At 43.0% G+C, this 14,685-nt stretch overlaps 1 protein-coding gene across 3 annotated transcripts in view; it reads left to right on the forward strand.

Annotated features, from left to right (window-relative positions):
• CDH5 (cadherin 5) overlaps nt 1-12,824 on the forward strand; it is a 29,802-nt gene extending 16,978 nt beyond the window's left edge. For 2 of the 3 annotated variants that reach the window (XM_008635487.2, XM_017736589.1), the window contains exons 3-12: nt 2,012-2,300; nt 2,389-2,505; nt 3,174-3,338; nt 3,727-3,914; nt 5,619-5,872; nt 6,443-6,585; nt 7,150-7,274; nt 8,774-8,882; nt 9,169-9,414; nt 10,187-12,824. In XM_008635487.2, coding sequence (XP_008633709.1) covers nt 2,012-2,300; nt 2,389-2,505; nt 3,174-3,338; nt 3,727-3,914; nt 5,619-5,872; nt 6,443-6,585; nt 7,150-7,274; nt 8,774-8,882; nt 9,169-9,414; nt 10,187-10,692 — 2,142 coding nt within the window. In that variant the 3' untranslated portion in view covers nt 10,693-12,824. The remainder of the gene's footprint in view (nt 1-2,011; nt 2,301-2,388; nt 2,506-3,173; nt 3,339-3,726; nt 3,915-5,618; nt 5,873-6,442; nt 6,586-7,149; nt 7,275-8,773; nt 8,883-9,168; nt 9,415-10,186) is intronic. The other variant, XM_017736590.1, reaches the window with a different exon arrangement.
• Nucleotides 12,825-14,685: the final 1,861 nt, after the last annotated feature.

Consider the following 14,685-nt stretch of genomic DNA (forward strand, 5'->3'; position numbering starts at 1 on the left):
GCCACAATGTGGGAACAGCCACGCTACCTGCAGGTGTATGATTAGGAAGGAAGTCTGGTGCCTGATACATGTCAGTATTTTTCTGGAAGCACAAGATTCTTTCAGAAACCTCAGAGATCAGCAAATAAAATGTATGTATTAAAAAACACACAGTTCCATCTCTCAGCTTGGACACCAAACACGAGTGCTATGTTTCGAAATACTGTTACACAATCAAAAATATTGTTGCACAAAGCAAAAGCAAATCATTTTTAAAAATACTAACAAGCACTGACCTGCTTGCAAACTCATTTTCTTCAGGGCAGTGCTCATAAAAGCCTGTTATTAACTGCATATCACCCAGGAAAAGTTCTCCCAATCTAGTCTTTCAAAGTGATGCACTGTGACACTTTGCAGATAAATGCAGCTGAACGTTTTCCTGCCCCGTACAACACTCACATCTGTCAGGGCTGTCTCAGCAAAGTCAAACAGGCCTTGCTGGCTGCTCTTGGCTGCCAGAAAGCACCACAGAGAAAGCAAAGAGGCCACAGGGTCCTCTCAGCTACCACAGGGCATCTCTGTTTCATTTCAGACCAATTCAGCCCCAGACTGAGGAGCAGCTTCTATTCCTGGAGCTGTCCTAAATAAGATTAATTCCCTTTGTACAACTCCGGGGTGTTTCAACAATCTCCTGCTTGCTCCTGCCGTGGCTGCTCGGTGCATCTGCAGCACTGAGCCCTCGATAAACCCTTTAAAGAAAGGCCCCGGGAGCAGCATGGCAGGGCTGAGTGACAGCTGCAGGAACGTGCTGACACATTCGGATTTTATCGTGCACCACCTTGCTGCTTTCCTTTGTGTGCTCATCCTCAGCACCAGAAAAGGCATTCTGAGAAGTTTGTACTTTTTGCACTGAACAGGTACATAAAAACTGAGAAAGAAGGCACTGACTAGCCCATCCTTGAGACAGGGGTGAGGTTATTTCTCATGTGACATCTCCAGAGTTGTGAACTGCTCTCCAGCAGCCCCAGCAGACAGAAGCATGATTGAGGAGTGAGGGGTGGAAATATTAATGACACAATTCAAAAGAGAAAAACGAAATTATAACAATGCTCAACAGTAAATGACAGCTAGAGGATAAATCAAATCCTGAATACACAACAGGTGACATTGATGATAACATCGGTAACAAAAGGCTAGAAATACTTGGTCAAACCCAGCAATCCTTGATAATTAGCTGGCTGAAATAAGAATTCTGATATAGTGCATGGAAAATTGTGGTTTAAATCATCTCTCAGTGTCCCTGGATGCGTGAGGGTATAGAAAGGGAAGCATCATCACATTATCTGCAGATCAAGTAGTGTGCAAAAGCATTTATAATTGGATTAAATTATATTTTAAAACAGATTATTGTTCATTCCTCTTATCCCATCCTTTTCTCATTGCATATAACCTTAAATTTTAAAATCTATGGGGTGGAAATGTAACCTTCCTGTCAGTCCATGAGGCTGAAGACTGCCTATTAAACGACTGCATGTGACTGAGTTGTGGCAGGAATTCTGCTAAGTGCTAAGGAATAGAGGCTAATGCTGAATAGTGTCAGGAGTTGTGAATACAGATTTGTTCCTGTAATCCTGTGGAACTGAGCAAAAACCCCTGGCAGGTTCAGAAAGTTGCAAACAAGAGCAACTCAAACTGAACCGTAGCTCACGTTTAGACATAATGAAGTTAATTATCTGTAAGTGTTGGCTGCATGAACAATTTATATCTTTAGGAAATATGAGATATTATTTTAAAAAAAGCTTTTTTCTATATACACCAGCAAGTTTCAGTGTGAATGCAAGTGCCATCCTATAACCCCAGATGCTGCTGTGGTGCTGTTCAGTGATGCCCCAGCTGACAGCAAAAGTCCTGAGGGCTGCTCTGGTTCCCAATGGGATGAAGAATTCCTGACTGTATGAATCCTCTGGGAGAAAGTGCTGCATCGAGCTGCCAAGCCCCACCCTTATCTCTATGAATTACACTTTCCTTCCAGATCACATCCAGTGTAAGGAACAACAACGCCAAGTACATCATAGAGGGTGAATATGCCAACACCATTTTCAAGGTGGAGGAGACCAGTGGGGACGTCTATGCCTTCGAGAGGCTGGACAGGGAGAAGAAGGCAGAGTATGAGCTGACAGCCCTCATTATTGACAGAACAAACAACAGGTCACTGGAACGCCCCTCCAAATTCATCATCAAGGTGTATGATATCAACGACAATGCCCCTGTGTTTGTACAAAAGGTGTTCAATGGATCTGTCCCAGAAATGTCACCAGTAGGTATGTCCTCCCTCACTCATCTCCCTCCATGGCTGGGGTTAAAAAGCAGAATTTATACTAAATATGCAGCTTGAAAATCCTTTTCTAGGAACCTCAGTCACCAAAGTGACAGCTGTGGATGCTGATGACCCAACAGTGTCAGGTCATGCCACAGTGACCTACCAAGTCACTAAAGGAGGCGAATATTTCACCATTGATGACTCTGGTAAGTCAGACACACAAATGTCCTTACACTTTGTCCTTACCCTACCCTTTGAAGAAAACGCAGTTTTAAGCCTTTTTCATTCTGGAAAAGAGAAATAATAATTCAAAAATATAATTTTAAACATGATTTAGAAAAGTTTTGCATTCACACTCCGCAGTGCCACAGTCCCCATCTGGAAATGAACTAATAAAATCAGGAAATCAACTGCCATGAACATGAGAAGATAAAAGGTCATTTTTTTCCCACTTACAGAGAGATTGACCAGGAGCAAAGATGAGTTCATGTTTTCAATTCAGCATAGATACTGTTCCTGTGACTAAACAGGAAAAGGGAATACACAGATTCTGAAGCAGCATTCAATAATCAATAATCATTTGCTTTCCTAAACTTTCTAGATTAAATTTTGTCCAGTTTTAAAACCAATGTCAGTATCTCTTGTAACCACACTAGTCTGCTAGAGCAAAGAACGCAGGTAAAGAGGTTAAAGATCTGTTGAAAGGAATATTCTGCAATAATTCTCCTAAATATTCCATCATGCAGAAAAATTTCTAACATTTCTTGAAAAATACCCCTGAATGTGTGGCATAAGATAAAAATCTGCTGTCAAAATTGAAGAGATGTTGGATGTGCTGCGAAATCTAATTGTATTCCATGTTATTTTTTCACAGGAGTGATTTATACAAAAGAGCCTAATTTAGACAGAGAGACTAAATCAACGTACGAGATTGTTGTTCAAGCCAAAGATGCTCCGGGGTTTTCTGGGGATTCCAGCACAGCCACAGTGATCATCACTCTGTCCGACATCAACGACAACTTCCCAGTGTTCAAACACTGTGAGTGTCACACGGGCTCTGAACCTCTTGGAAACCAGGGGCTGACACAAGCACAACGAGTTTAGGTCACAGTCCAGCACAACTCACCTTTCCTTTAAAGTGGCCAAAAGAACTTTACGTGTTCATGTTCTTCCATGCTTCAGCCACAGCCACTTTTCCTGGGCGATGCACACCTAGAGCAGAAAACAAAAATCAATATTGATTTCATCACTTTGCTAAAGATCTTGACTATTTGGGGTATTATTTATACTTTTACATGTCTTAGAGATATGCAATGCTGAATTCTCAATGAAATATTTCTCTGTGCATCTATCAAGTAAGACCATTTTTAACTAAGTTCTAACTTCCATGTACACACTCCTTATGTCTTTTTCTGTTTTTTTAACAGCGTCTTTTCACTTTAAAGTTCCTGAAAACATTTCAGTGGGAGGAGAAGTTGGCAGAGTCAAAGTAGAAGATATTGATGAACCACAACACAGAAATACAAGATACAGCTTTATCCAAGGAGAGTTCAGGGACACCTTTGACATTGTAGCCAATCCATACACAAATGAAGGAATCATTAGGCCAAAGAAGGTACTTTTCCCTGTAACAAAGATGATTATTGTGGTTTTCCATGTGTAATGTAGTGGTTTTGGTTTAGGACTAGCAGCAGGAAAAAATGGAAATGCATGAAAGTCAGCATGAAATATACTGATCCTGAACACCAGCTCTCCAAGCTCTGGGAGAAGAAGAGCTGGTGATTTCTAGTCCTTTTCAACCTCTAGACCTGAAAAATTCCAGAATTACTGCAGAGTGCAGCGGGGGCTGTGTCAGATATTCAGGTTACGCACTGTGGGCTCCTCGCACACTTCAAGTGGTTAGATGCTTCAAAGAGGCAGAGATTTAAGAGTTGAACCCACTGGCCAAGTCACAGAATCCTTCCCTTCTGCAGCCCATGTGAAACCAAAGTAGAAAATGTGAATGAGTCCACCCGACCTCTTTTCTAAGACCCCTTTGCAGTTTGGCATTTGCTCCAGTCTGAGCCACAGCTCCCTTACCTTCCCCAGGGTGTTTTCAGAGCTTCCCCACTAATTTCTTCTAAGTCTTTAAGTCTCTCCAAAGCCTTTATTAGGGTTTGATTCTCTGTTCTTTTTAAATTCTCAAACCCGCTTGATTTGTACCAAGGGACTGCTGCAGAGCATTGCCAAACCAAGACTTCATTGATTTCATTGACTTGCTGTTAAAAGAAAAAGAGGAGAGAGGACTATGAATCAGCTCCTGTAATCCTCAGATTGACAGGAATGTGTTTTTCCCTTCCAAATGTCTCTCTGTAACTGCTAAGACTAGAAATGTCATTAAGAAGAGAAAACTTTCAGGAAAAACAGTACCAGGTATTTCAAGGCAGTAAAATCCTTGGCTGTGGTCACACTGGGTATGAGCAGCTTTCCTTCACCCGGTGCAGCTCTTCCCCTGGCCTTCCCAGGACCTGGGGAGTGCCTGCCCAGAGGAGGAGCAGTCACAGACCCCACACACACTCCCTGAGTGATTTGGATCCAGCTCTTCCTTCAACACTTAGTGGGCAAAGTTCACCACCCTGTTTTGCAATGTGATTTTGGCCGTGCACGTCGTAATTTTAAATATGCAGCCATGTGAGATAAAATGTCAGCTGCTGGATACGTCTCATCACTTCCCTTTGCAGCATCTACTGAAGAGAAAAACAAGAGTCACCATAACTGCTGTGTATCTCAGTGCTTTTAGAATCTCAGGTGGTAGAACAGAGGAAACTTTGAAAGGTGCATTTCTTACTGCCCAAGCTCCTGGCCTTCCTCCCATTGTGTTATTCCTTTTATAATCTCAGGCAAGGGGAAAAACAGGGAAGAGGATGTCATTCATCACTAAATGCCCCAGCTGTCAGTCAGTGCAGATCTGCAATCTGCCTTGAATGCTTTCAGAACACAAAGCTTAGCCAGGAGGAGAACCTCTTCCCCAGCCTTTGGGGGACAGGAGCTAACCAAATTTTGGTAGTCACAGCATTATAAAAAGAAAATTATTTAACCCAAGAGTTACTTGCTGAACTTAAACTACTGGATGAATCTGTTCCACACCAGAGGTAGTTTGAGCCACACTATGACAGAGTTCAGCTGGGAAATGCTCCCCCACGGGTCCAGCCAAGATGCAATTTGGTAACATTGCCAAGCATGAAATAGAGCACAGATCTTAAATCCACACAGAGAGCCAATGGAAAGTGTGCTTAGACATCGCCAATGGAAGATTATCTGTAACTGTCTTTTGTTTTAGCCCCTGGACTTCGAAACAGTAGCAGAATACAGGTTTAGCATTGAAGCAACAGACCCCACCGTTAACCTTCGCCATTTCAAACCCGGCAACCCCCGGAGCATCTCCAGAGTCACCATCGAAGTCACCGATGTGGATGAGCCTCCTGTCTTTACTAAACTCCCATATGAATTTAAAGTGAGGGAAAACCATGCAGAAGTAAAAACACTTGGTTCCGTTCATGCAGAGGACCCCGATGCTGCTAAACGGAAAATCAGGTAAGACAACACCAGCTTCAGCAATTCTGTTTAAAAGTGCAGAATTCATTAATGACACCAAGAATTTGACAAAGAATCAAGACTTTGGCCCTATTTTTCAGAATCTGCATGCCAAACAAAACAAAAAAATCCAAGCTGATTTTTCAGCCCTGCAGCCATGGATATATATGGTCACCAAAAGCTGAACATAAATTACATTTACCCATGTAATTACCACATGGTGTTACTGATAAAACATTTTCATATTTAGGGAAAAAATATAATCCTGGATATTTTTACATGGCTATAATTTATTGTTATATTTTTTATTGTAAGAGCTCTCCCAAGCATGTGCTTAGAGAAGGAAATAGACTTCTGAAAGAGCAAAGTACAATAATCTGGAAACTCCTCGGACGGGTGTATTTCAGTCTCACAGCTTGCATAGTTTTAGGGAAAACTTCTCAGCCCTCCTGGTCAAGATATTAATGTAATTTCACACAAGAACTCTCTGACCTTCCTCTGAGAAGAAATGATGTGAAACACAGCATTACCAGCCTTGCATTGACATATCTTGTTTTAAACAAAAAACAGATATATTCAGCGTAGAGCTAGCCCTAATGGAGACTACGTCAGAGTATCCAATAATGGAGTTATTCAGCTTCCCAAGCCTCTGGACAGAGAATTCAGCTCCTCATACAACATCACTGTAGCAGCTGTGGAGATCCTTGAAGATGGTAAGTGCCACCCATTTCCCAGTTTGAAAGAAATCTGGGTACACCTTTCCAGCAGGGCTGCAGCTTATCAAAAATGAAAGGCACAACCTGACAGGCTGTTCCTCCTGAATGAAGGGGGGGCTTCAAGGTTTGCATAATCATCTTCCAAATCAAACAAATCCCTACAAATAGGTCAAAGATCTTTTTAAGATTTGGCCCCTGGCTTTGCTCAGCTCCAGGGAGTGGGGGAGGCCAGTCCCCACTTGGTTTGATATTTAATAATACAGACATGGCCTGTTCTGTCCATGGTGGTTTAGTGGCAGAGAACGATGCTCAATCCATCACCGTGCAGTGGGAAGAATCAGGAAGCCATAAGCTACTGTCATTTTATTCCTCAAAGATCCTTGATGATTTACCCATTAGGAGAGATTTTAGGAAAATAACTTAATCTCAGAGGAAAAGTTTAAATTATGATGGAGCTAGAAATTCTTCCTCATGTGGAAGGCACAGAAGTGGGCACAAAGTGTGGGAAGCCAGAACTGGGAGTCCAGACTTGTGAGACTTGTAACCTTCTTGTCATTCCAGGCCGTCTTTCCGACAGAGAGTCACATGCCCACGTTCACGTCATAGTTGATGACGTAAATGACAATGCTCCAGAACTTGTTTCTCCCGAGGAACCCCGAGTGTGTGAAAATGCTGCACCAGGAAAGGTGAGACAGGGAGAGTTTTTCCCTGAGACCTGAATTACTGCTTGCAAGCTCAAGCGAAAGATGTCTTTTAATGAAAGTGAGTCTCAGTTTTCATGCCAAAGCACCTGATCATTTCACTGATTTCCAAACCATCAGTGGTCAGGAATATCTCTCAAGGACATTACCCTGTTGGAATGTTGACTTTTATCTGCTTGCACACATGGGCTGCACTGCTCCTCTCCCCCCAGGCTCTCACGTCTGTGTATTAACAGTTGAGCCATGAAGGACAGCCAAGCTTTGCACAGCAAAAATCAGCAACTCAGTTCCATCACACAAATGCTCATATGTGATACTGAGATGGAAACCATTTCAAACTTGTAAGAGAAACATTGCTGCATGGAACTTTATTTTGTGGTCACAGAGTGCATGGATGTGCACACACAAAATGTGTTAGTACTTGGCACAAATAGTGTCAGTATTTTGGATGTACCTGTTTGGCCACAAGCGTTCAGCCCAGACTGTAATATTTGTTTAGTTAAGATACTTTGTGTCATGGTTTAGGAATGGTACTCCCCAGTTTAGTGTTCCCACTGAACTCCAAACCACACACCACTCACTCCCCCGCCTTTTCCACTGCAGCAGGATGGAGAGGAGAACTGGAGGCACCAAAGTTAAAGATCATGGGCTGAGATAAGAACAACTTACTGGAAACGGGAGTGAGATAAGAAAATGAGCAGTAATAGCAACAATATAAATAACAAAAAATAAATATAGAAAAAAATAGAGAGAGTGTGGAGCAGCAACGCCACCCAAGCTGCTCCCTCTGGCTCAGCACCAGCATTATCCCACCACTCCCTCCACCACACTTGCTCGAACAGAAGGAACCCCTCTCCCAGGAAGAGAGTCCCTTTCCCCTCCCAGTAATGACATGAGATGGTCTAGAATAACCTCTGTGCCCCCTCCCAGCTACTGAAAAAAAAATTAGCTCTTTCCTAGCTGGAACCAGGACACTCTGTCGCTGCCTAGACTCTCTGATAGAGCACACAAGGTGTTAATTTCACCTTTAGTTTAATTTTTAAAATACCTTTGGGACATAATCAGACACATTTTTTATATTGTATACATCTAATCTACATCAGGTTGAGGATTTCAAAACCCAAGCATGTCCTTCAGGCGTGGCAGTCTTAGTGGTATTCCACAAATGACAGTCACACCTCAAAGTAGGCTGAGCACTTGAGAAGACACCATCTTAGACATTTCCACAAGCCATATGTCTTTGAGCATGAGGCTTTTTTCGTGCCTTCATTACACAAAATTTGAAGAGGCAAAACTGGTCTCTTTGAAGACCCACAAAGAAAATGCTTGCCTTGAAAAAACTTTAAGAGGAGCATCCTGAGATACCTGTGTCCTGCCCTTTACTGAAGGGTTACACAGGACACACAGCTCAGCTGAAACACTCCACAGGTTTTATCACTGGAGGCAATGTGCACTGAAAACCGTGACCTCTTCCATCCTTGTAGGTGATCGTCAGGATTTCAGCTGTTGACAAGGATGAGACATCACCCAGAGGTTTCTTCAGATACCTACTGGCCACAGAAGATAGCAACTTCTCCCTGGCTGAGAACTACGGTAGTGTATCCCTGCAATGCCTTTCCTAGCTGCTCAGACTGGGACCCTGGCACTCAGGGAAGAAAAGCTGTAGCACTGACCTGTGGTTAGTCTAGCTGAGCTCAGTAACTCTTTTATTTTTAAAGGCTTAACATACTGAAATAAAAGGTGTTTGTTGCCACCGAAGTTTCACTGGGCTCCCGAAAGGCTGGGACTGTCTGAGGGGAAGAGGCACCAACTGACAGGAAATCTGTGAGGACAATCTGGTAGAGATTATCACTAAATGGGATGTCATTACTCCTTCCAGATAACACCGCTAACATCACTGTCAAATACGGGCAGTTTAATCGGGAACTTGCCAAATTCCACTACCTGCCTGTCCTCATCTCAGACAACGGCGACCCTGACCTCACCAGCACAAACACTCTTGTCATCAGTGTCTGCAAGTGCAACGAGAAAGGCAACTTCACTTTCTGTGAGGAGAGGGCAAAGCAGGTCGGCGTCAGCATACAAGCACTGGTGGCAATTTTTGTCTGCATCTTCACAATCATTGGTGAGTATCTGACTTTTGGAATGTTCTTTGCACTACAATGTGAGGATTGTTGTGTTCTTTCTTTAGCTGAGATCCACAAAAGCTTTGCAGCTATGAAAAGGTCAGAAAGCCAGCTATGCTGTACCTATTTGATTCATCTCATGTGCTCTTCCCCTCTGGCCTGTTAGCACAGCTTCTCACTCCTCTGGACAGGCTGAGTCCCTGGAGAAGTTATTGCACACATGTATAATACACTTGATTTACGGGTACCAGCCTCACACACAGCTATAAAACTGTCAATTTGGGCTGGGGCAATAACAACAGGATTACTGTTTCCTATGGCAGAACTGGTCTGGAAGCCCTTTAAGCAGAACATAAATACATCTGTAACAAATCAGCAGGCCAGTACCTGTTTGCTGTATTTGAAATCTATCACAGACAGGGCTCAGCACTTTTTTCTTGTCTGAGAGCTGGACTGCTTTGCAAGTACCACATAAGTAGCATCTGATGCTCGGCATTAAGAGATTTACCAGTTCAAGGCAGTAGTTGATTCAATGACCTTGTGACACCATGCATTTGTACTTGTAATTCCAGTTCAAGAGTCAGGTGGACAATTCCTGTCTGAACTGAACTCCTTCAACTAATCCTACAGTGAAATAGAAATTTTAACTTTTTTTTTGGTAAATACATGTTAAAAAACACTCCAAAAAAAAAAAAAACACTTCAGACTGTGTTACATATTTTAAATTCAATTTTAGTGTCTTACTTCTCTATTCACACGCGCTCATCTAAGTTTCCTTTGCAGTAATTGCATTGCTGATCCTGCTAAGAAAGAGGCACAAGAAGGATCTGAGCGGCCTCGGGAGGAACGTGGCAGAGATCCACGAGCAGCTGGTCACCTACGACGAGGAGGGAGGTGGTGAGATGGACACCACCAGCTACGACGTGTCCGTGCTCAACTCCGTCCGCAAGAACGGCCTGAAGGCGGAAGCCGCTCCCTCTCTGTACGCACAGGTCCAGAAGCCCCCTGAAAACATCACCCCTGGAGCTGGGGGGATGGAGATGATGATCGAGGTGAAGAAGGATGAGGCTGACAACGACAGGGATTTGCTGCCCTACGACACTCTGCACATCTACGGCTACGAAGGCGCCGAGTCCATCGCGGAGTCCCTCAGCTCTCTGGGCTCGGGCTCCTCAGACTCAGACATTGATTATGACTTTCTCAACGACTGGGGACCCAGGTTCAAGATGCTGGCTGAGCTCTATGGATCAGAACCAAGTGAAGATTTTGTGTATTAAGTTCAAACTAGCCATGAATTTTCTCCCTCCTGCTACAGATAGACCCCAAGAGACTGCCAGTGGCCAAAGAGGAACTCACAGTTCTTCCCTCAAGCCGTAGTAGGATTTCAAACAGGCACGGAAAAAACCTGCAGTAGGGTTAAAAAGACACGCAGAGACCACCTTCATTAACTTCCCCCAGCACTACCATCCTTGCTAACATTCATTTTTTCCCCCAAAATTGCTGCTCATGGGCCTGCTCAACTCTTCCAGGACACACTTCCTCTCCCCATCTTGCCCACTTTTCCTGGTTTTGTCCCCTTTTTCACCCTCATTCCTCTCCTCCTGTGCTGTTTCCATCCCCATGATCCAAGGTCACCCTCCACTGGGAGAGTGGCATTGAGAAGGGATGTTTTAACCCCCCTGGATCTCCAGCTGGCTGCTTTGCCTGCCCCTCTTGCAACATCTTTATTGATATTCTACATTCATGCTTACCCAGTAGAGAAGAGGAACATATGGTCTATCACTTAATATTAGAAATTACTCCATCACTTTCAAAAAGAAGCATGATTTTTTCTTTCTTTCCATTCTATTAATTATTTTTGCTTTATAGCCTTCTACTACATCTATGAGTTACTCAAGATAAAATTAGACAGGATTTTTAGACACACAATCTGGTTTCATCTATCATTTTTAACAGCCTGATGATGATTTCAGGCACATTTCTGGCATGCTAGAATTTGCTCTAGCTAGCAGCAAAATTATTTTTTCTCTCTGTAAATAGGATCTCAGTGTTACTCAATGGAACATATCCTTCAGGGAAGGAAATGTGGAGATCAGGGGAATGTTAAGACTCCAACACTAAATCTCTCTAGACGGAAACATAGGTCTCTCTAGATTTCTAAAGATGTTGAATAAGGGGTTTATTCAGCATTATTAAAGCAATAGCATTTTTTCAGGGACAAAACAATGAAGGGCCTCATTACTGTGAAACTGTTGTGCTTTTTTTCTTAGCAGGTACTGTAGAAGGAGTATTTTCCACCTAGGAAAATATTGTAGACTCCCAAACCAGAATGCTACACACCCACACACTCAGCTGCATAAAAGCACCACAAATGTAAGGCAGGTTTGGAGCTGCAGCCACCAAGTTCCTGGTAAGGGACCGTGTTCAGTTTCCCACCTGGTGAAGAGCCACAGAATGACCAGAATGAAACTTCCCACATGGGAAGTTACCCGGCCCAGTACATTTTGGGAAAAGTGGGTCCCTTAGGACCATGGCCTGTCTCTGGCTTCCAGCAGTGCAGAGTCCTGTTCTCTCCAACAGGAACAGAGCCCTACTGCACAGATCCTCCACTGTGCAGGATCTGTGCTGGAGCTGTATGTATTAGTTTAGTTGATTTGATTATTTAAATCTGGTAGCTAACCAAATAATACTAAATCTTTTTTTTTTTTTTCTCTTTTTTCTTAAACCAGTATGGTGGAACCTCACTAATTTGCTTTTTACTTGTTCACGTCATCTCTAATTCACACTCCCTTCCCCCAAAATGTTTTCTTGGCAGGAAATAGCAATGCTCTCACATCACTCCTCACTGCTGTAAAAAGTTGCCCAACACAATACTTGGCTGGACACTGATGCAACATCAACAATGTAATCACCCAACTTTTCAAATAGCAGCTAAAGGAAAACTGAGGAGAAATCTGTCCATCGGTCAAATCAGCTTTGGATCCCGTCCTTTATTCTTAGAAAGTACATTTTGGGATAACAGCCTTGGGTTTATTTTGGATGTGTTCATTCTCTTTTGCTTAATCCAGCCAGCAGTATGTACTGTAGGGGTTCCACGTTTGTGTATTATAAAAAATGCTAACTAATAATACTTACAGTTGTAGGATTTTGTCAGTACCTGTGGTATTGGCTATCAGCAGGTAATGTTAGTTATGAAATTATTTAGTGCAGTAAGTCAAGTACTTTGGTAGGTATCAGCCAGATTGTATGACCTGGAATTGCTGTTTTTAAGCCTGATTTTTTAAAGTTATTTTAAGGAACACTGTATCCATTTCCAATGTATATGATGTTTGCACTGGACAGTTTCTTTTTATACTCCTGTACTGTATTATGTTGGTTTTTTACTACATAAAAGCCAGCCTCAAGTTTGGGTTTTCTGTGCATTAATGAGTTCCACCCAGAAGACAATATCAGGCTTTGTGCCGCTGTGACCTCAACCATAAAAACACTCTTAAGTGAACCCAGACTAGGCCTCAACTCACCAAAGAACTCTCTGTAAAAGCAGTTTTTTCCCTCTCCTCGCACAGCTGTTGGTAAAGCCCCGGGTAAGGGACAGAAAAGCCCCAGCAATGCAGCTGGGAAGGTTGAACCCTCTGGGGAGCTCTGCAGTGCTGCAGGATCCATCCTACGGTCCAGCAGATGTTTGGGATTTCAGCAGCCAGGCATCAGGGTGACTTTGAACCATCCCTGAGCTCCTGCCCTGTTTTCCTGCCTCTCAGCTGGAGAAGAGCCACAGCCCTGGCTCAGCACAGCCCCAGAGCAGGGGAGCCCCAGGGGCATCCGGGAGTGGGACCCAAATGGGAAACCAGGCTGAAACCCACGCCCAGCCCAGCCCTGCCACCCGTCCCTCCCTGGCCTGCCCCCCAGACACACGGAGCACAAACCCCTCCAGCTCCCTCAGGACTGAGACAGGACATACACAACAAAACACATCTCTGCCAGAAAATAAAATTACCCCTAAATTTGCAGCTTTAGCTAGCACAGCTTCTCACCATCTCTTTTTACTACTACTAATGACTACCCCAATATAGTCCCAAGATTATTCTAGCACTTTAAAAAAAAAAAATCACATCAATTTTCCCCAGATATGGCACTTATAATTTACAAAGCCTGGAATAAAGAAAAAAAGTTCAAATCCTTCACTGCTAATTACCATGAGCAAATGCCAGATCAAACACACTTTAGCACAAGTTGTATTAAAAACACAATTGATGTGCTAATTATGTTGTAATGAAATGCATTTTTCCATAGAAAGAATTTGATTAAACAGCTACTTGCAACTTGTAGCAGAGAATCTCACAAAGGTTTTCATTATTCATTTAATTAATAAGCATTTTAATCTCTTATCCCCAAAAATATATCATAAATTGTTATTTTATTACATTCAGATCTAGAAGTTCATGCCATTTAATAAAGGTTTAGCCCCACCCTATCAGAACTTTTTATGAAACAATGGCTTGTGATGAGAATCCTTGCTATGTACCAAAGCAGCAGTGAAAAGCTGTTTGAATGGGAACACGTGGCACACAGTGGCACCCTAGGTAGGGCAGGTGACATGAGGTCCCTTTATCAAGGCAAATTTACTCCAGTCAGTGAAAGAAAGCTCAATTCTATGGTTTATGATCCTGTTGCAGTCCAGCGCTAGTGACACGCCGTACAGAAAAACGCAGCAGCAAACCCAGCGCGAACTGAAGGATTGGTTACCAAAGGAAAATCAAATAATCCTTTCTGAGCTCTTGTTCTTCAACAAGTGCATTCTTCCCTTTTCTCCTTTCAGCAGCAAGGGCTTAGAACAGCGCCAGGAGGGCCCAGCCAGCCTGGCAGTGACACCTGCCCTGCACAGGGACTGTCACCCTGCCAGGGCTGACTGGAGTGGAAAGCCTGCAAAGCCTCACTGGCTTTTGGAGCGCAGAGTTCGGGGTACAGATCCACCTCTGTACATTTATTTTACATGATTTCACTCCCAGGGATAGGTCACATGCAGGGGAAATGCTCTGGGGGCAGTAAATATGTGTTTGTGTTATACTCTCTTATTTGGCTAGAAATTGTAGTTATACTTTTTTTCATAGTATTTCAGGTGGGGTTAGGACAAAAATAAATAATCACTATCTTTTCTGAGTTTTCTCCCTTTTTTTTTTCCTTTTTTTTTTTAATAAATGTTTCAAGTTTGAAAGAGTAAGAAATGCAACTCCGTTGGTTTCACTTCACAAACTTTCTGGAATGAAAGAAAT

Source organism: Corvus brachyrhynchos, unplaced genomic scaffold, assembly GCF_000691975.1.
Source record: "Corvus brachyrhynchos isolate BGI_N302 unplaced genomic scaffold, ASM69197v1 scaffold66, whole genome shotgun sequence".
Taxonomy (NCBI): Eukaryota; Metazoa; Chordata; class Aves; order Passeriformes; family Corvidae; genus Corvus; species Corvus brachyrhynchos.